The sequence below is a fragment of the Microcebus murinus genome, chromosome 9 (assembly GCF_040939455.1).
Source record: "Microcebus murinus isolate Inina chromosome 9, M.murinus_Inina_mat1.0, whole genome shotgun sequence".
Taxonomy (NCBI): Eukaryota; Metazoa; Chordata; class Mammalia; order Primates; family Cheirogaleidae; genus Microcebus; species Microcebus murinus.
In genome coordinates this window covers 9,687,325-9,706,704 of record NC_134112.1, presented here as the reverse complement: position 1 = coordinate 9,706,704, position 19,380 = coordinate 9,687,325, and the positions used below count along the sequence as shown (strand labels likewise).

General features: G+C 57.8%; 1 protein-coding gene across 1 annotated transcript; it reads left to right on the top strand.

The window, feature by feature from the left end:
- Positions 1-2,820: 2,820 nt before the first annotated feature.
- On the top strand, positions 2,821-13,126 carry RAMP3 (receptor activity modifying protein 3). Its single transcript, XM_012763423.3, has 3 exons — positions 2,821-2,925; positions 7,300-7,432; positions 12,698-13,126. Exons 1-3 carry the CDS (start codon positions 2,865-2,867, stop codon positions 12,951-12,953), a joined length of 450 nt encoding a protein of 149 aa, XP_012618877.1. The 5' UTR covers positions 2,821-2,864; the 3' UTR covers positions 12,954-13,126.
- Positions 13,127-19,380: the final 6,254 nt, after the last annotated feature.

Genomic DNA, 19,380 nt, shown 5'->3' with positions numbered 1-19,380 from the left:
TCACTCAAAGTCAGGAGTTCCAAAGCAGCCTGAGCAAGAGCGAGACCCTGTCTCTACTAAAAATAGAAAGAAATTAATAGGACAACTAAAATATATAGAAAAAAATTAGCCGGGCATGGTGGCGCATGCCTGTAGTCCCAGCTACCCGGGAGGCTGAGGCAGGAGGATCGCTTGAGCCCAGGAGTTTGAGGTTGCTGTGAGCTAGGCTGATGCCATGGCACTCTAGCCTGGGCAACAGAATGAGATTCTGTCTTAAAAAAAAAAAGAGAGAAAAGAAAAGAAAAGAAAGGAAAAGAAAATGTTCTTTTACAATTATTTAAGAGTAAGAAGAACTATAGAACTATAGAATAAATATCATGATAATTGTCAGGGTTCGGTCAGGAGAGAGACCACATGGTAATTTGAATCAGGAAGTTTGGTATGAAGAATTATGAAACATAACGGGATTACTCAAAGAACCCTAAGGAACACAGGACCTCGGACACAGGGATTTGTGGCTGGGCAGCACCCATGGAGGAGCCAGCCCGGGGAGGCAGCACTGTCCAGGGTGCACCTCTGGTCAATATCGTTTGTGGTCACAGCTATATGTGGGTGGGGCAGTGCACCATGGACAGGATGAGGCTGGCCTCTCCCATGGTTCCACTCCTCACAATCTGCATTAAATCCACCTGCAAGCTGCAGATCCTGCCCTGCAGAGGCCCCACCTTCAAGGGACATGGGGTATAGTATTCATGAGGCCCTGGAGCCTTGATGGGGGGCATGGCTGGCTCCATGGAGGGAGAATGTGGCACTCGACTCTGCAGGATGGACCGGGCTTCCCACAGCAGAGCCAGGGTGGGGCATCCCAGGCAGAAGGAGAAGCACGAGCTGGGCCCGTGGTGGCGCCTGCAGGTGATGACTACAGGTGGCAGGTGCTGTAGTGCCCATCACCACAGTCTTGCCTGGCCTGGGGTGTTTTTCCAAGGACAGTCCAGGCCTAGGTGTCCACCCACATCCCAGGAGGCTGCAGAGGCACACACTCTGGCCCTGCAGCACTCCCTGGGAGAGCCTGAGGCCAGACTTACTCCCACAGCTTGCAGGCCAGAACAGAGGGATGGGGTCACCTGAGGGACAGCACCCTGAGCCTGTGCCATGCTGGAGGGCTGTGACTCAGCACTGACCAGTACTTGGGGACAAGGACCTGCCCCCCAGGGCCTCATGAATACTGTACCCCATGTCCCTTGATTGGTTCAGAGTGTGTGCGTAGGGGAGGGCTGGCCCCCTGCTGCCCAGGTCAGCTTGTCTTATGACCTCTGCCCTATGGGTGGAAGGCCTGGCAGTTGGCAGCATCTGTCTCACTGGAGGCTCTGTGGTTATCCCTGCACCTGCCTCTACCCCCTCAGGCAGAAGGCAGGGTGACTGATCAATTTTAATTAGTTTTGACTCCCTCAAATTAATTCTGGCTCTAATCAGAATTTCTACAGTGAAAAAGCACATCAAGTTCTGCTTTCTAATAAGGACCTTATTAAATAAAGTGGGTCTTTCTTAGCCAGGAAAAGGTCAGGTCAGTTTCTGGGAAGATGGCAGTAATCTCAGCTCAGAGAGATGGGAGGCTTGTCCAGGTGGGGAGTCCACATTCCTCAGCCTGTGCCCCAGCCTTGGGCCAGCACAGGCTGCTGGGGGTGACTGTGAGTCCCAGAGGGCAGAGGGGTCCCCCTGGCTGGGTCTCAGGAGTGATCCTGACAGTGACAATTCTGAAGACATGACCAAGTACTTACTGAGGCCAAGGCCTGTGCCATGGGCCAAGGGTAACAGAGGGGACCCATTTGGCTAAGTAACCTGTGGCTGGAGAAACTGAGCCCCTCCCTCCCTTCCTCCCCATGGGGCCCCTGATGTGTTGCAAGGCCAGGTCTTTGGGGGCACCAGACACTCTCGTGCCTCTTAATTTGCTTCTGGTTTGGTCTCGTGTGTGCGCGCGCGCAGGCGGGCAACTGCCACAGCCCTCAGTCTCTCTCCTGCACACAGTGTCCTGAGCGCACACTCACACACACACACTGTTTCAGGCTCACAAAGTCACACATGCCACACACTCCCAACACCCCCTTTGCACCACACACACCACACAGACACACACACACCACACACACACACTACGCACACACACACACAGACACACACACACCACACACACACAGACACACACACCACACACACACACACACAGACACACACACACACACACACACACACACACACACACACAGACACACGGCAACCTCCTTCATTCACTTTCCTGTCCCTTGGGACCTGACTCCCAAATGCTGCTTCAAGTTTACCTGACTTCCAGGCACCCGCCCCCCATGGGCTACTCCCTGCCAGGCTGCGCCCAGGTCCACCTGCCTCCAGTCTGCCCCGCCTGTCCCCCAGCCCACCGTCAGCCCTGTCCCACCCTCACCCCGGCTCCCTCCCCAGTCTGCCCCCAGCCTGGACTGCAGTTCCCCAATGCCCCTAGCCTGCACCCCACCTGCCCTCACAGTCCGCGGGCCCCAGCCACCGTCAGCCCTTACCCCGCCTCACCCCAGCTTGCCCTCCAGCTCGTACCGGGCCCTCACCCCACTCTCACCCAGGCTGGGACCCCAGCCCAGACCCTAGCCGGCCTCCCACCTTGCCTTGCCTGCCCACCCACCCGGCGGAAGGATAGTGCGCGTTTCACCGCGGCATCCCAGGAGCGGCACCCCAGGATCAGGAGGGAGCGGGGCGGGCCGGGGGCGGGCCGGGGGCGGGCCGGGGGCGTGGTCTGGGCGGGCTTCTCTAGGCCCCGCCCCAGACCCGCCCCGGCCCCCCACTGCGCCCCCAGATGACAGAGCCTGACAGAGAGCCCAGCCATGGCGACGCTAGCGCTGCTGCGCCTGCACCCTCTCCCGCTGCTGCTGCTGCTGCTCTGCGGTAAGGGGCGTCGGGCCCACCCCAGGGCGCCTCCGCGCCAGGGGCCGCGGGACTCGCGCCGGCGAGTCTCCTTCCCGCCACACCTGGGCTGCGCCCCAGCTTCAGCCCGGAGCTCGGGAGGGGAGTGTGGTGACCCCGCCATTGTCCCCAGGCTCCACGGGAGCGTCCTCGACCGCGAACTCGGGCTGGCAAGGGAGGCGCAGCGGCTGCCGAGGCCGGCGGCTGGCGGGCGTGGGGCAGCCCCGCTCCTGCCAGCTGCGACGTCCCCTGGGTCTGGGTAGCCCCCCGTATGGTCTGAGCCAGCACAGGTGGGCCAGATCCGGGTCTCCCCTCAGCAAGGGCTGCTTGTGCGGTGCTGAGCTCCCGGTCCTGGCCTCGAGTGGAGTGTGTGCCTGCCGCGCTCAGGGGCGTGCATGGGAGGACTGCGGACTGGCTAGCGGGGGTCCTCCCGGAGGAGCCTGGAGTGTGTGGCGTTTGTGTGTTGGGAAGTGGCAGGGAGGGGAAGGGGGCAGCTCTCTGAGCCCTCTCTCCTAATCCCTTCTGCAGCACCAGGGCCCTGGGGATAAACATCGCTCACAAAATGGGAAGGGGTTTCATTGAAAGCTTGTCTTGAGAAAATCTTCCTAGAGAAATTATCCAAAAATAAGGAGAGTGCATGTCGGTGTGTGCGTGCACGGGCATCTGTGCGTGTGTGTGTGCGTGTGCGTGTGTGCGTGTGCGAGAGCTCCGGTGGGAGAGTGCTTGCTGAGGGCTGGGGGCTGCCAGGCTGCCCCTGAGCCTGGCCAGCTCTGGGAGGGACGCCAGTGATGGAGGGCCCTGACCTGTGCATCGGGGACAGGGTCTGTCCTCCAGGGTTGCTGTCCCTGGGTCCTTTAGGATGTCTCCCTTCCCTTCATGGGCCCCAGTCTCCTGGCTGTATGGTGAAGAGCTGGGCCTGTTTGCAGTCACATCCTCAGCTACGATGGTTTGGGATTTGATAAGGGAGGTAGGAAAATGGTGGGCGAAAACCGGCAGCCATTTTGTTTCCATTGAAGAGGTTTGGTATGCAGAAAGCGTGGCTTCATTTCATGTGCCAGAGCTGCAGTCTAGGAAGGGGTGGGTTTTCTCGTTGAGTGCAAGGGTGGGTGGCAGCTTCCAGACGTCAGGAGCATACGTATATGGGATTTTAGCAAGCTGCAATGCAGGGCCCCTCGGATGGGGAGTTTGGTCTCTACAGTAGAAGGAAAGTCCTCTGACTCCATTCCGAGGGAAGCTGAGGCTCTCCTGACTGCCTCCAGCATGGAACTGGGGACCACGAGCTTCTCCACATGCACAGAAATCCACCATGTTAATCATCCTGGGTCTCTTGTGGATACTGTTTTCTTATCCTGAGGGTCCCCATTGTCCCCCTCTAATGGAACATGGGCTCAGGCTCCCAAGCCAGGGTTGAGGGCAGGCCCAGTCTCATGGCAGATCCAGTGAGAGGCAAACCCTGCTCATGGTCACATGCCAATTGGTCAGAGGTGGAACAGGAGCCCACATCTGCCCTGGCGCTGCTTGTCTAGAAGGAAGGAGCAGGGGCAGTGAGGGGGGAGTTCTTATTGACCCCCCATCGATGACTGGCCCTGAGGGGGCCAGCAGGGAAGGTGCTAGCTTCTGGGGCTTCTTTGAAAATTCCAAGCGTTTTTTCAGGACACATTTGACACTGTGCAGGACCCTGGGGATGGTAAGTCCAGCAGGCATCCACTCAGCAGCAAGCTCTGCCCTGGTGCCTGGCCCTTGACTGGGCACTCCTAGCCTGGCTAAGAGTCCCAGATCATGATCCCAAGATTGTAAGGCACTTACTGGCCCTTAGGCTCAGCTCCCTCAACTGCAATGTGGGTACAATAATAGCAACCCGTGAAGGGCTCCATGACTATCAGTTTGATTCCATGCAGTGCAGTCCCAATCACCTTGTGCTGGGCACAGGATTGTGGGTGGAAGAGCTCAAAGCACTAAAGGTGCCTTGGAGATCATCTATCCCTGGTCTTCATTTCACAGATAAGGAAACTGAAGTCTGGGGTGGGGAGGGAATTGCTTAACCACAAGGACTGGGGCAGAACCACCTGGAACCCACAGCCTCCCCAGGCCAACTGATCATGGCCCACTGTAGCCCCTGGCTGGTTGGTTGCTGCTTATTTTTGCCAGAGAGGATGACAGCACCTGTATGTCACTTCCCAGTGACTGGCTACAAAAGGCCTTTCTCTCAGAAATGCATCTGTTTGGCTGTTTATCATCACTCAGTGTCTGGAAGTCTGAAACAAAAGAAACACAGGCCTACATGTCCTTTGTTTCCAGGTGAAACTAACCAAAATGGGTTTCTGTTTAAATTCAATTCCTGAGACCTTCACTAATGTACCAGTAGCTTGATTGGCGACGACGTATCCCATTGTTATAACACTGCCTGGGTTTTTAGGTTTTGTTGGGAGCCTCTAAAGCCCCATGTGCATCAGAAATGGTGCCAAAGTGGGGTCCCCATGGAGGGCGCTCTGGTTCTGGTCCAACAGGTGTCCCATACCTGTCTTGTATTCTGGGATAAATTCCCTGCTTGCATCCTCACAGTACCTCCACGGGCTGGAATTTATCCTGGAACACCTACCTGAGGGTGGCATGTGGTCTTCAATGGCACATTTGTAACCTGCCTGTGCCAGGCCCTTGCTCTCCTGCAGCACGTGGAGATTCTGGGGCATGTGGAGATTTGGGGGCACATGGAGGTTCTGGGGCATGTGGGGATCTGGGGCATGCAGAGGTTCAGGGCAGAGCCATGCTAGGGGCATGTTGTCAGGGACCCCTCCTTCTCCTTAGACAGTTGGGTCAACTGAGTCAAGGTTTGTAGAGTGTTGGGGGAGGGGCTGGGCAATGCCTATTCTGACCATTCCTGCCCTGGCACTGGGGGTGGAGGGACATTGATGCCATCTTTGCCAGTCTCATGATTGGCCTTTCAGGGATCAGAGAGAATGATAGTCACCTGAGGGTAGTGGATGTCTACGGAGACCTGTCCCAGAGCTCTGTTTTGAAGCATCATGGTTAATGCAGATACATCAGGCACAGGCCCTGGGTGAGGCAGGTGAGCTGAGGGAGTAGGGGGAGGGGATGAGGGGTAGGGAAGAGGAAAAGGGGGAGGTAGAGCAGGAGAGAGTATTGGGCTGTGACTTGGTGGTCTGGGCAGGCTGGGGGCACCCAGGTCCAGTGGTTCATGTCTAGGGGGTTCATTCAGGTCCAGGGGGAGAGTTTAGGTCCAGGGGGTCCAAGACCAGGTCAATGTCCAGGGGTCCAGGTCCAGGGAGTCCAGGTCCAGGGAGTCCAGGTCCAGGTCAATGTCCAGGGGTCCAGGTCCAGGGAGTCCAGGTCCAGGTCAATGTCCAGGGGGTCCAGGTCCAGGGAGTCCAGGTCCAGGTCAATGTCCAGGGGTCCAGGTCCAGGGAGTCCAGGTCCAGGTCAATGTCCAGGGGGTCCAGGTCCAGGGAGTCCAGGTCCAGGTCAATGTCCAGGGGGTCCAGGTCTGGGGTGTCCAGGTCCAGGACAGTGTCCAAGGGGCCCAGGAACAGGGGTCCAGGTTCAGGGGGCCAGGTCTAAGACAATGTCCAGGGGTCCAGGCCCAGGTCAATGTCCAGGGGGTCCAGGTCTGGGGGGTCCAGGTCCAGGACAATGTCCAGGGGCTTCAGGTCCAGGGGTCCATGTTCAGGAGGTCTAGGTCAGTAGGAGGGAGGACTATCCTGCGGGGAAGTGCTGGCAGGAAGGTGTGAGGTGGGAGGGGAGGGGATGTTTTGGTGGGTGATGGGGAAGTCCTGGGGCAAGGAGCTTGCCTGAGACCCTGAGAATGTCCAAAGGGCTCATCCCTGCCACTGGAAACACGAGTGCCTGCAGTGGCCTCAGCCCCAGGCCTCCTAAATCTGACGGGGGCTTCGACAGGGCAGGGTGGTCCTTACTAGCCTGGAGCCCTTCTCGGCTGCTCCTGCAGGCTTTGGAATGGTCATCAGATCTTAGAGTCCTTCTTAGGATGTGTTCCAGGTGCCCTCACTCCCGAGTTGGAGCTGGAGCCTCTTTGCCATGCCGGATCTGTCTGGGACTTCTCTCCCCACCTCCTGGGAACTTTGGCCCAGGGTGTCACCACCTGCGAGGTGGTGAAGTGAAGAGGTGGACTTGTCCTGTCTCAGGGGACACCTCCCTTGTGGCAGTCTCCTTTCTTTAGTGACAGGGAGGTCAGGGCTGAGGATGTGAACTTCACTGGAAAGGTCTAGAACTCGCAAACTGAACCTTGCTCGTGACTCCCCCAGTGTTGGCTCCTCGCCCTCCCGTCCCTTGGGCACCCCCAGTGTGAACCACTGTGGAATTCATGGGCTCTCCCCTCTCCAGGTGAGTGTTTCCAAACAGGAGGCTGCAGTGAGGCCAGCGTGCAGGAGAAGATGCCCAGGTGCGGGAGGGCCTTCATCGACATGGTGCGCAAGGTGGAAGTCTGGAAGCGGTGCAAACTGTCCGACTTCGTCGTGTGAGTGTTGCTGCTGTCTGCTGGGGCCTGACCACGCCTCTGCCCAAGGCGCTGCCCATGGTCCGCCCAAGCGCTACCCACTGCCCTCCCATAGCCCGCCCCACCCCACCTTCACTCTGCCCTCGACACGCCCCCACGGCCCTCCCACCCAGGCCTATGGCCCCTCCCATGCGCGGCCCAGACCGCGCCCATGCTTCGCCCATGGCCCCGCCCCCACGTCACTCACGGCCCCGCCCCTGTCCCCAACCACAGCCTTGGGCTCCCCACACCCACAGCCCCTCCCAGCCCCTCAGCCCCCGTTCCGCACACTGAAACGGGTCTGGCCACTGCGCCTCTGCTGCTGCCTCTGTTTTCTGTCTGGGAGTCCTCCCGTGCCCGCTCTCCTCTCCATCCAGGGTGGCGCCCTGTCTGGGGAGCGCCCTCCGGGACTGGGGTGCCCTGGCCTGGGGGAGGGGGTGGTCGGGCTGGGTGGAAATTGTTGTGTGTGTCCTTCTCACAGCACCAGCCAGGGCTGGGTCTGTCCTCAGTGGTTTTGGGGTCCCTGGAGAAACGGGGTCCCGCTGGTGTCTACCAGGTGCGGCTCTGGACAACGCCTCGCGGCCGAAGGAGAGCCTCTCACGCTAGAAGCTTACTGAGCTTTTCCTGTGGTCACTTTGCATCAAGCACGGAGACAGGCTGTCCTCTTATCTCCTTGGAAATCGCCCGCGGGCAGCACAGCCCTCCCAGTACCCCATGCCACACGCGTCAGGCTACCAGATCTGTCCTGGGCCTCGCGCTTTTGCGGCTGGCCCAGGTCCACTACCCCAGCGAGGGCCTGGCACACAGTCAGTGTCGGGAGCTGCTTGCTGCACCAAACAGAATGGGATTTGTTAGTCTGGGGGGCACGGGGTGCTGGGGAGTCAGGAAGGGGTTGGGCCAGGCTCCTCCTTGTCTTCGGTGAGCTACCAGGTGGCTTCTGAGAAGGCGGCGGGGACCCAGGCCTGGAGTGGACTCCCAAAGAGGGGGTGAGGTTAGGGGGATGAGGTCATAGCTAAAGGCCCAGAGCTGCCTCGAGGCAGCCTGAAGGCTGCTGACCCCTCATCTCATTTCTCTCTCTGCGAACACACATAGAAGTTTTCATTTGTTTCCACAGCTCTGAACCTGCTAAAGCTGGGTGAACAGATTAAACAGAGATTTCCAAGCCTGGGCTGGGAGGACAGGAGTGGAGGCAACCGGGAGGGGCGTTTGGGAGTCAGAAAGTGGGTCCAGAGGCCCCGAGCACCACTGGTGAAGCCAGACCCGAAGGTTGAAAAGGGCAGCTGGGGCAGCTGGATTTGTCCCACAGCGGGCTCCCGACACCCAGGCAGCCGCACCAGGTACCCGCAGAGCTGTCTGAGAAGCAGTGGAGTGTCTGGAGCCCTCCTCCACCCTAGCTGGACAGTGGGGGCGTATTCTTGGAGCAGGCGAGACCAGGGCCTCTGGGCCTCCCCGTGCAACTGAGGGCGTGGCACTGTGCCCCAGATAGGGAGGCCAGAGGAAGCAGTTGACACCCACCCTCTTTTTCCACTGACCAGCAAGTCCTTCCTGAGGAGTGAGACCATTTCCCAGAGGAAAGATCTAGAGTCAGTGATCAGCCCAGAAGCTCTGGGACCAAGCCCCTGTCCGAGTCTGAGAGTTCAGCCAGCTCTCATCCCCACTCCCGGTCAAGAACGCCCCAGAAGGGTCCCGACATCTGTAAAAGGCCACGACCCTGAAAGCAGAGACTGGAGACATGGAACCAAGAACCTGGAGGGTGTGCGGCAAGAAGAAAACTCCGACGTCACTATTCCCGTCTTTAGAGGAGCGAACTGCTGTCTGTCATGTGATGAGAAGGAAAGCGCTCCAGGGACAAAGAAAGAGCCCTGAAATTGAGAATGTGACAGAAAGGAAAAATGGAATGGAAAGTTTGAAAGGTAGACATTGACAAAATCTCCCAGGAACAGGAAAGAGAAGATGATTAGGAGGTCGGAGGTCGGTCCAGGTCTAACACCCAGGTAGTAGGAGTTGTAGAAAGAGAGAACAGGGGGTGGGGAATTCAGGGCCCTTCCCGGGGCCGAGGGCAGGAGTTCGCAGCCTGCCAGGGCTCGCCCCATCCTGGCACGAGGGATGAAAATGTCCCATATGGACGGTGGAATATCAGCGCTGTGGAAACTAATGAAAACTTCTACATGTGAGAGATGAGGTGAGGGGTCAGCAGCCTTCAGGCTGCCACGAGGCAGCTCTGGAAACCGGAGGACAGCTGGACGTGAGGACCTGAGCATTCTGAAGGACCGTGGTTTCTCAGCTAGAACGCTGTTGCCGCCAATCTGTCCACCAAATGGGGAGAAATGAAAACACTGTCAGATGGCGGCACATCAAACATCTCATTCCCACGTGCTAAGAAGCTCCCCAAGGCGTGTGAGGACATGACAAAGGGAGATGTGAGGTTTGGGGAGCAGGTCCAAGGCAGGAGAGGGAAGGCCTGGGCAGGGGCAGGGGGTGTCCCAGGGTAGCAGTGTGCGTGGGATGGAGGCAGCCTGGCCCCCTGGACGGCACCTTATGCTTGACTCACGAGGTCGCTGCTCTCTGTCCATACCCGGCAGCCCAGCTCGGCTGAGAACGGAGGACACCCTCTCCCCTGCGTGTTCTGCTTTGGCTCCCACTGGAGTGGGTGGGCCTTGGTGAGCTCAGAGGAGAGGTGGCTTCCTCCCTCTGAATGTGACAGCCCCGCTGGGAACCCTGGCTGGGAAGCCCCTATTCTCCAGACTCGCCTGCCTGTGGCCTTTTAGTGGGGAGTCCTGTTGCCCCTTGGGGAAGCCAAAGCATGTCCTTTCCTAGAAGCCTCCCTCCAGCAGCCCCAGCTGGCTCCTCCTGTATCCAGTTGGGGGGTGGTTGCTATGGGGTTTCCTGGGAATGCATGAGCACAGGTGGTTGGTGGGGTGAGGGAGTCTGACTGGGGGTTTGCCCAGCTTCCAGCCCATGCACTCTTCCTTGGGTTGTGGGTACGTCTTTAGGGAGGGTGCTCTGGGGAGCCAGATTAAAAGTGGAGAAGTGGGGAGACCCTGGATGACCCAGGGGTGTCTCAACCATACTCGGTTCCCAGTTTTCTGGAGAAGCATGGGGTGGGCATTTGTGCACGTGGCTCCCATGAATCAGTCCACAGAGATGGGTGCTGTGCTCGGTGCTGTCCCGAGGCCTAGCTGCCAGGGTGGGCTTGCTCCAGCACCCACCCTGTGCTGGACGCTTGTTGGGGCATATGGATGCCAACTCATTTGGCCTTCTCAACCACCTGACTGAGTAAATGCTATTAATCTCATTTATAGGTGAGGAAACTGAGGCTCAAGGAAGGAATAGTAACATGCCCCAAACCACAAAGATAGTGGCTGAGCTGCGGCTAGAGGAACCCTGTCATGTTGGCTGTGCAACCTGAGCCCAAAGCCACTGCCCATGCTGTCTTCTGGGTTTACCCCTGCCCCTTAGCCCCTCCATGCCACCCAGTCCTGGCTGGGATTGGGGTTTGGTAACAGCAGGGGCCTTCAGCCCTGCTCCTCTTCTCTTGGGGCAGCTGTGGGGCTGCACATCACTCTCCTTGCCCCATGGGCTTGCTGTCCACAGCGGGTCTTCCCCGGAGTCTAGCTGGCTCCTCTCAGCCCTGGGGGTAGTTGCTGTGGGTGGCATTCCTGGCAGTTCAGTGGAAAGGCTTCGGAGGAACGGGGGTTGTAGCACGTAGTTCTCATCACATACTGAGATGCTGGGGACTTCTGAAGACAAAGGCTTTTGCAGGGTGTGGTTAGATGGCTCCCCAGCTCCCAGGTCAGCTGGCTGGAGGTTGGGGTGGGCAGCAGGCTGCTGGGTCTGGGGCCCTGTGGGAGAAGCAGGTCTAGGGAGATCAGGGTTTGCCTATGGATCTGGCTGTTGAGGTGTCCCCAGTGCTGGGTGTGTCCCAGGGGCTGCATCATGGCAGGGGCCTGGGAGAGCCCACAGCTCTGGACCCAGATTTGAGGCCATTCTTTTTGCTCCTCTGGCTTTTCCTTGCTAAGGTTACCTGGAAGGGCACAGGTGTGTGTCTGACGTGCATTCCAGAGTGGGTGCTGAAGTCAGCCTGGGCTGGGTGACTGTGCCTGGGCTGCCCAGACCCTGCCCAGGAGGGGTCACCAGGAGGGCCCTGAGTGGATCTTCATGGCTGAGTGGATCTTCATGACGCTTTGGGAAATCCAGACCTAGGTGGTGTTCATGCAGGAAGTGCCTTGCAGGAGGTGGCTCCTTCCTGTTCATGGGCCAGATCAGTGGCTCCCTCTTGAGACAGCACAGGAAGAAGAAAGTGGGCCACTTGCCTGTTCCCATGAGGAAGCTGAGGCAGGACCCCTCACCCTCCTGAATCTGTCCTTACGCAGCACAGGGCGTGGGAAAGCACTGGAAAGGCGTCCATCAGCTTCCTCCAGAACATCTTGGATGGGTGGCTGCCAGCTTAGGCCTTGCAAACCCCAACAACAGGCAGGGCACCACCTCTGGAGGCTGCCTATCGCATGCTGGGCCAGATGGTTGTTGCGACGTCCTTCTTAATGTTGGCCTGGACTCTGGGTCCCGGTAGCTGTAGCCCTTGGCCGGTTGCGTGGACTGTCCGGGGCCTGCCTGCTGGGTGGACTTGGAGCATCGTGGATGGTTTGCTGAGTGCCCTTGATCTCATGGACACCATGCGTCCTTCCGGATGGGGCTGAGGGAGGCAGCTTCTGAGCAGGAGCTGGAGAAGTGGGGGCTGGGCTCGCAGGTAATGACCCCACCTTGGCCACCACCTGGCACATGAGGGCAGGTTGACTTGACTGGAAGGTGGCTGGACTCTGGCCTTAGAGAGACCCTCTTCTTGGGCCCTTAGGGTGTCCCTAGGTGATGAAGGCCTTGCGGGTCCAAGTAGCCATGAGCCACGCATTCACCCCTTAACCCTGGAGAAGCGTGGCTTGGTGTGTGCTCTGCGAAGACCTGGGAAGTGCTGGGCATCTGGGGGACTGGCTGGATCTTGAGAGCTCCTGGCTTTAAAGGGAGCAAGTCACAGTCATTGATGATGCAAATGTGGGCAGGACACACAGGGAGTGGGTCACGGGCATAGATGACCCCATGACTGGGAAGTGGCTTTTCCAAGACTGTGCTGAGAGTGGGTGGCCAAGCGAGACTGGACCCAAACCACCTCCACTCATCCTCCTGGCTCCAGGCCAGGGTGGCCGTGAGCAGGGCATGGGGAGAGCCTACTTGTCACCCTCTCCGCCTTTGCAGGTACTACGAGAGTTTTGTCAACTGCACCCAGTCAGATGCCACCGTTGTAGGCTGCTTCTGGCCCCACCGCCTGTCCCAGAGCTTCGTCCCTGGCATCCCCAGGCATCTCTTCTCCAACTGCTTCTCGGACAAGGCCCAGTGGCAGGATCCCCCTAAAGAGATTCTCATCCCGCTGATTGCTGTGCCCATTCTGCTGACTGTCGCCATGACAGGCCTGGTGGTGTGGGGCAGCAAAGGACCTGCCAAACCGCTGTGAGGGCCCCGGTGAGATGCAGAGGGCCACTCCTGGCAAGCTGGAAGAAGGTTCCCTGGGGCTGGGAGAGCTGGTGGGCACTGCTACCATCCAGCCATCGTGGCCACACCCCCCCCAGTCATGGGCAGACCCTCCCTGGTTGTTGGCCCACCCCTGGCTGGGACTCACGCTGTCTACCCAACATCTTCGCTTGTTCTTTGGCCAGGAGAAGAATATGTGCCAAAGCCAGAGCTTGTGTGGTGGGCACAGAAGTCACCTGCTGCTGCACTCTGTGCTCCCTTGGGCTGGGCTGGGGCCTCTGCCCTGGGGTTTCTGGCACCGCAGCAGAAAGGGCCGGTGAGGGCATTTGGAAGACGTTCTGTGCTGTGGAAGCCCTGAGCCCTCCTGGTGGGAAGGCCAGGCCCATCCCACGGCTGGGAAGGCTCAGAGATGAAGGGCCAGGCCGGGGCTCTCAGGAGCCATCCGTGGCCTGTCTGTTCCATCAGGATTCTGTGACCACTGTGGGTTGTGTCCACGACCAGGGGCTGGGGTGGGGGGTGGGTCAGAGCCCCTCATCGGGGCCTGCCATGCGGGTGGGGTCTGGGCCTTCTTCCTAATGGGGCTCCCCTGTGAATGAATGCATCTCCTGAGCTCATGTCCTCTGTCTGCTCCCATCTGTGCTTTCCCTGAGTAAAGAGTCACCCTACTACTGGAATGGCCTGTTTTATTTCATGGCATTCAGAGAGATGGTGGGTCTTTGGGAACTGTAGCTATTTTACAAATAGGGAGTGACTGAGGTCCCAGAATCCCAGATTGTCAGTGCTCAGAGAGCTATAAAGGGGGAGTAGATTGAGCTTTGAGTCAGTGACAAGTTAACAAAAGAAAAGAATGTAACAGGGGAGCGGGCAGACAGGAGGAAGGACTTGCCTCTCCTGCTCATAGCCTCCCCGGGAACTTCCCACTCCCGACCCTGTGCTTTTGAGGAGGAAGGAGAGGATTTCTCTCTCCAAGGCTGTGTTGGGCATGCCAGGCCCCACCCAGTGGGTTTTCTGGGGAAGAGGGGAGGCCCTGGCTGGGTCTGGCCGGGGCACATCCTGGAGGCCGTGGAGCAGCGGGGCGAAGGGGCTTCATCTCCAGGTCTCTGGCCAGGCCCTTGGCCCTGTCCCAGCCCCACAGACCTGCATCTTTGCATGTGGGCAGTTGGCTCCAGAGTCCCCTTGTTGTGAGTGGAGGCTGGAAAGGCTCTGGCAGTTCCTGAGCCTTTAGGGACCCCACTCCCCTGCAGTGCCCAGGTGGGCAGGTGCTGGCTTTGCGGACACAGGGACCGCCCTATGGGGCATGAGGTCCTCCTTCTGGGGTGAACTCCTTGACCTCTGCCCAGCACAACTTCTGGCCTTGGGTGGCCCAGTGTCCCCATGAACTCTGTAAGGTCCTAGGGGGCAGGAGCTCCATGGAAGTGAGAGTCCTGTGAGGATGGGGTCCCTGGGGGTGGAATTCCTATGAGAGTGAGTGTCCCTGGGGGCAGGGGGCAGGAGTTCCCTGGTGATGGGGGTTTTGGGGGCAGTGGGGGTCCAATGAGGGGCATTCCCAGGGTATGGGGGTCCCAGGGGCAGGGCTCCTCAGGCACCATTTCCAGCCAAGGTCAAGTGTCAGGCTATAATCCAGACAGATGCTGATCATGCTGAGCATGATTTGGAGGCATCTTGGATTTTCCTGCAATGCAGATCCCACACCTGGCAGGAGTCGTGAGCTCCCCTCGTCAGGGACAGGGGCGGTGGTGTGGCCACAGTGCTGTGAGTGCAGGTCCCGGAGCTGCTGGAAACCTGGGCAGCCTGTGCCCAACACCTGCAGAGTCTCACAAGGCAGGAAGGGAAAGAAACGTTTACTGAGCATTGATCATGTGCAAGAGACACAACTATCCAGGGAGTAGGAACAATACCTGCCTGTGTTTCCTATTTGAATCTTTTTCCCACATTTTCACGTATTCACATATTTTCTCCAGGGTACCAAGGGTCCAGGGTGCCAGGCCCACACAGGGAATGTGCATATGTGTGTGTGTCAGAGGCAGGGACAGAGCGTGTATTCTAGGAGCTTCCTTATCTTAAATTCCATCAGTTCTTCCCAGTTTACACAATCATTATTATTTTGGGGATGTGGAAATTGAAGCTCAGAAATGTGAGGGGTCTGTGCTGATGAGTGCTCTATTCTATTTTCCCTGCCTGCTGCCCCTCTGACTGCAGCCCTGAGAGGTGACAGCAACAGCCTTGAGAGCCCCTCTGGACCCCTGACCTGCAGGAAGCAGAGTGGGCTCCTTCTCGCCGGAGCTGGGCCTGCCTTCTCCACTGCAAGTTTCTGACATGCAGGAGGCTGCCAGGGTCCCCTGCGAGGTGACTGGCCTGAGCTGTCAGTGTAGCACAGCCTCTGTGCCCCAGGCCGGGTGGTAGCTGTGTTGGAGCACAGCCACAGACATGTCCATGGCACGGTGACATGGGTTGTGGAGGGCACTCATGCATGATTCTGCTCTGTGGGCAAAACCAACTGTGGGCCTCAGGTCCCCCTCCCTGGGCACACCCAGAAGACCGTGCCCACTCCAGCCCTTGGGGGAGGGAATGGAGTCTTAGCTCTCAAAGGCCCCAGGTGGCATGGGTGGAGGTGGGTCTGGAATAATGGCAGGGCCAGATTTGGGAAGGTAGGGGGGTTGGTTTGGGGATGAAAGTCTCTGTAAATGCACATTATTTAAGTCACCCTTGACTTCTCCCATGACACCTCTGCATAGCTTGCCCCTTCAGGCCTCATTTCAGTTGCAGAACCGTTCAGTGCCCAGGTACCCCGGGAAGCTCTGGGGGGCAGTGGGAGGGGAGCCACTGTTTCTGCAGGAGCAGCGCCTCTGGAGGGAAGGGGAGAGGTTTTGGTATGTCCACACCAAACCCCAACACAGAACTGATCAGTTGCTGCTTCTGCACAGTGGCCTCAGAAGAGGCTCCTCTGTGGGTGTCGTGGGAATGTGAGCCTGCCTGTAGCCACCTCGGCCCGACCACTCCGCGAACCAGACCTGGGCAAACGTGGGGTTGGCACCGAAGGCGGCTATCAGAGGTAGCAATGCTTATCCTCGGCAGAGGCTGTCCCAGAGCGGGCCATGGGCCCTGCTGCTGCGGTCACTTAGTGGCAGCTGCTGACCTCGTCCATTGGAGGCTGGGCTTATGGGAGCAGCTCGAGACCTTCATTCCTTGAAATTGCCCACGTGCCATCTGTGAGCCAATTTTCATCATTGAGGAGGTGACTCGTCAGGATTGGCAGAAGTCACATTGCCAAGAGGGGAGGCCTCTAGAACACAGGCTTGGATCTCTGCCAAGCCCTGGCAATTACTGATGGCACCTGGGACAGCCCAGGAGACAATGAGCAGCGTGTGGGCCGAGTGGCTGCACTGTGAACTCGAGGACTCTGGCCACCATCTGAAGAGCAGCTGTGCGGAATTGCTGAGGAAATTGCCTGCTCGGCCTGGCCTGGTTCTGGGGGCCTGGGCACAGCGTGCTCCAAAACAGGGCTTGAGTGATGAGCTAGTGACACTCACACAGGTTGTTTATCACATCCCTGCTCATCATGGGAGGCATTTATTGATTAAATACATTTTGAATTTTACAACTGATGGGATTTTATGCAGTTTTATGACCCCAGTGGGTTAGAAGGACTTTAAGAGACCCTGGGAAAAAAGTAGAATATAAAATAATATAGAGGATCCACTCCTGAAATGATGTGAGAAACTTTGTGAATCAAATAACTATAATGGTGCAGATCACAAAAAAGTAAAACACAAAACCATTAAAAGTCTCTGGAAATTGTCTTAAGGCCACACTGCAAATACAGAAACTTTTATTAAAGAAAATGTGTCAAATCCGGGTAAGAACAGACAGTGTCTGTAGCACTTGAGCTGTGGCTGCTCTGTGGCTCCCTGTCCCAGCTCAGAGTCCCAGCAGACAGAGCTCCCTCTCCCCAGCTCCAATCAGGACATCTTGACACGGTGTCCCCATGCCTGGCCCCAGCTCTGTGGTGCAGGTTTGACCTCCAGGCAGGAGCGAGATGGGGGCTTCAGACAGATCCTTGACAGCCAGGCGCTGGGCGGCTCCCAGCCATCTCAACATCCACCTGGGACAGCAGGCTGTCACTACACAGGATGAGCCCACCCTGTGGGGCAGTCAGAGAAGTTTCCAAAAAAAGTGAGAGCTGATGGATAAGAAGAGTGGACCAGATGGCCGGGGGACTGGATCTGCCTGAAGGGTGCCGAGGAGCGAAGTGGGCTGGCCAGAGGCCGCTGGGTCAGGTCATTTCACAAAAAGTAATGGGAGGTCATGGAAAGGTTGTGTTTAGGGGCATGTGTCACATGACAGGAGCCGCATTTGGGCAGAGGTGAGGGATCTTGAGGGGTCTTGGCCAGGAGGACCAGCCCCGCCTTGCTCCAGGGGTGGGGACTGTGGAAGGGAGCTGGGGGCATCTCTCCAACATGAGCTTCCTCTTGGGGGACGTAGGAGCCCTTGACAGAGAAAGACAACCCATAGGGGACATAGGGTGCAGGCCTAACAGCAGCTCTGGGTGTCCCGTCCCTTCCCCTCCACGGGCATCTGTTTCTTTATGTCTGCAATGAGGTGCTCTGCTGCCTCGTGGCTGGCTGTGCCAACCTCTGCCTCTCCCAGGTGGCTTTTGCTCTATCACCTGTTGATGCAGCATGACCTCTCTCACTGCACAGGAGGACGTTCCATCCTGGCCCCTGCCTGCCAGGGTGTGAGCTCTGTGCCCACCTCTGTTCATGCAGAAGCTGGAAGGCATTTCAAGGCACCGTCTCTTTTTTCTTGAGGCAGAGTCTTGCTCTGTCACCCTGGGTAAAGTGGAGTGACATCATCCAGCTCACTGCAACCTCACACTCCTGGGCTTAAGCAATCCTCCTGTCTCGGCCTCCTGAGTAGCTGGGACTATAGGCACACACCACCATGCCCGGCCAATTTTTCTGTTTTTAGTGGAGATGGGGTCTCACTCTTGCTCAGGCTGGTCTTGAACTCCTGAACTCTAGCAATCCTCCCGCCTGGTCTCCTGGAGGGTGAGGAGCACAGGTGTGAGCCACTGTGCCCAGCCGAAGGCACTGTTTTAAGACAATGGCAGCCCCTTCCCTGGAGGTCCGGCAGGCCCCTCCTTAGAGTCTTTGCTCAGACTGGCCTGCACTCATGTGTCCCAGTCATCGAGGCCAGGCCGCCTGTGACCCGTGTGTCGAGCTTTGGTCAGTGCCTAACACACACCGAGAGCAGAGGTGGCATCCCAGGAGCAGACAAGCCCCGGTACCAGGTAGCAAAAGTGGGGGGCTGAATATTTACTGCTCTGCGGCTGTTATTCACCAGAAAACTGGCTGACTACTCCTGGTGGCGGTTTCCAAGGAAACAAGGTTGAGGAGAGAGCTGAGTGGAAAGAGCGACCTGTTCTTCTTTTTTAAAAAAATCAAATTCAGTTAAAATTGGACCCTTCAACCTGAAATCCAGCTGAAGAGCACCTGGCACATCAGCAGGTGGGTGGGCACAGGCTACTGGGAAGAAGAACGCCCCCGAGGGGTTCCAGCCTTAGCCAAGGACCTGGCCAGGAAGATGAAGGGACGACTGAAGAAGGCAGCCTCAGTGTCTCTGACATACGGTACCAAGCGCACCCGGCCCGGCCCCTGCCCTGGCTCGCTGAGGGGCCGCAGGAAGATCCTCCTCCCCACTCTGCACCCCCAGTTTCCTCAGTTGTACGGCGTGTTGCTGAGGGGGCCTCAGTGAGTCCCAGGCCCTGCCTTTCGTGCTGTCCTCTCTCTGGGAGACAGCCTCCTTCATCTGGAGCCCTCTGTGGCTGCCTTGTCTGACAGCTTTCCCACAAACCATATTCACTGGGGCTTTGGGGCTCTGGGGGTCATGAACACAGAAATGAGACACCAGGCTGGTCACCGACACCTGGGAGATGGTGGTGCTTGGCCACTATTAGGTATTTTATTTTTTTAATTTTTTTTGAGACAGAGTCTCACTCTCTTGCCTGAGCTAGAGTGCCGTGGCGTCAGCCCAGCTCACAGCAACCTCACACTCCTGGGCTTAAGCGATCCTCCTGCCTCAGCCTCCCAGGTAGTTGGGACTATAGGCACACACCACCCTGCTCAGCTAATTTTTTCTCTCTATATATATTTTTTAGTTGTTTGGCTAATCTCTTTCTATTTTTAGTAGAGATGGGGTCTCACTCTTGCTCAGGCTGGTCTTGAACTCCTGAGCTCAAGCAATCCTCCTGCCTTGGCTTATTAGGTTTTCCAACTTTGTTTTTTCTGTCCTTGGCTGTGACAGGGCACGGAGCTCAGAATCAAAGGCGGGAGGGGGACCTGGGCCTTTTGTTCCCACCTTGACCAGAGGTAGCAATCTTCCTCTCGCAGACGGATGTAGCTGTGCACCCT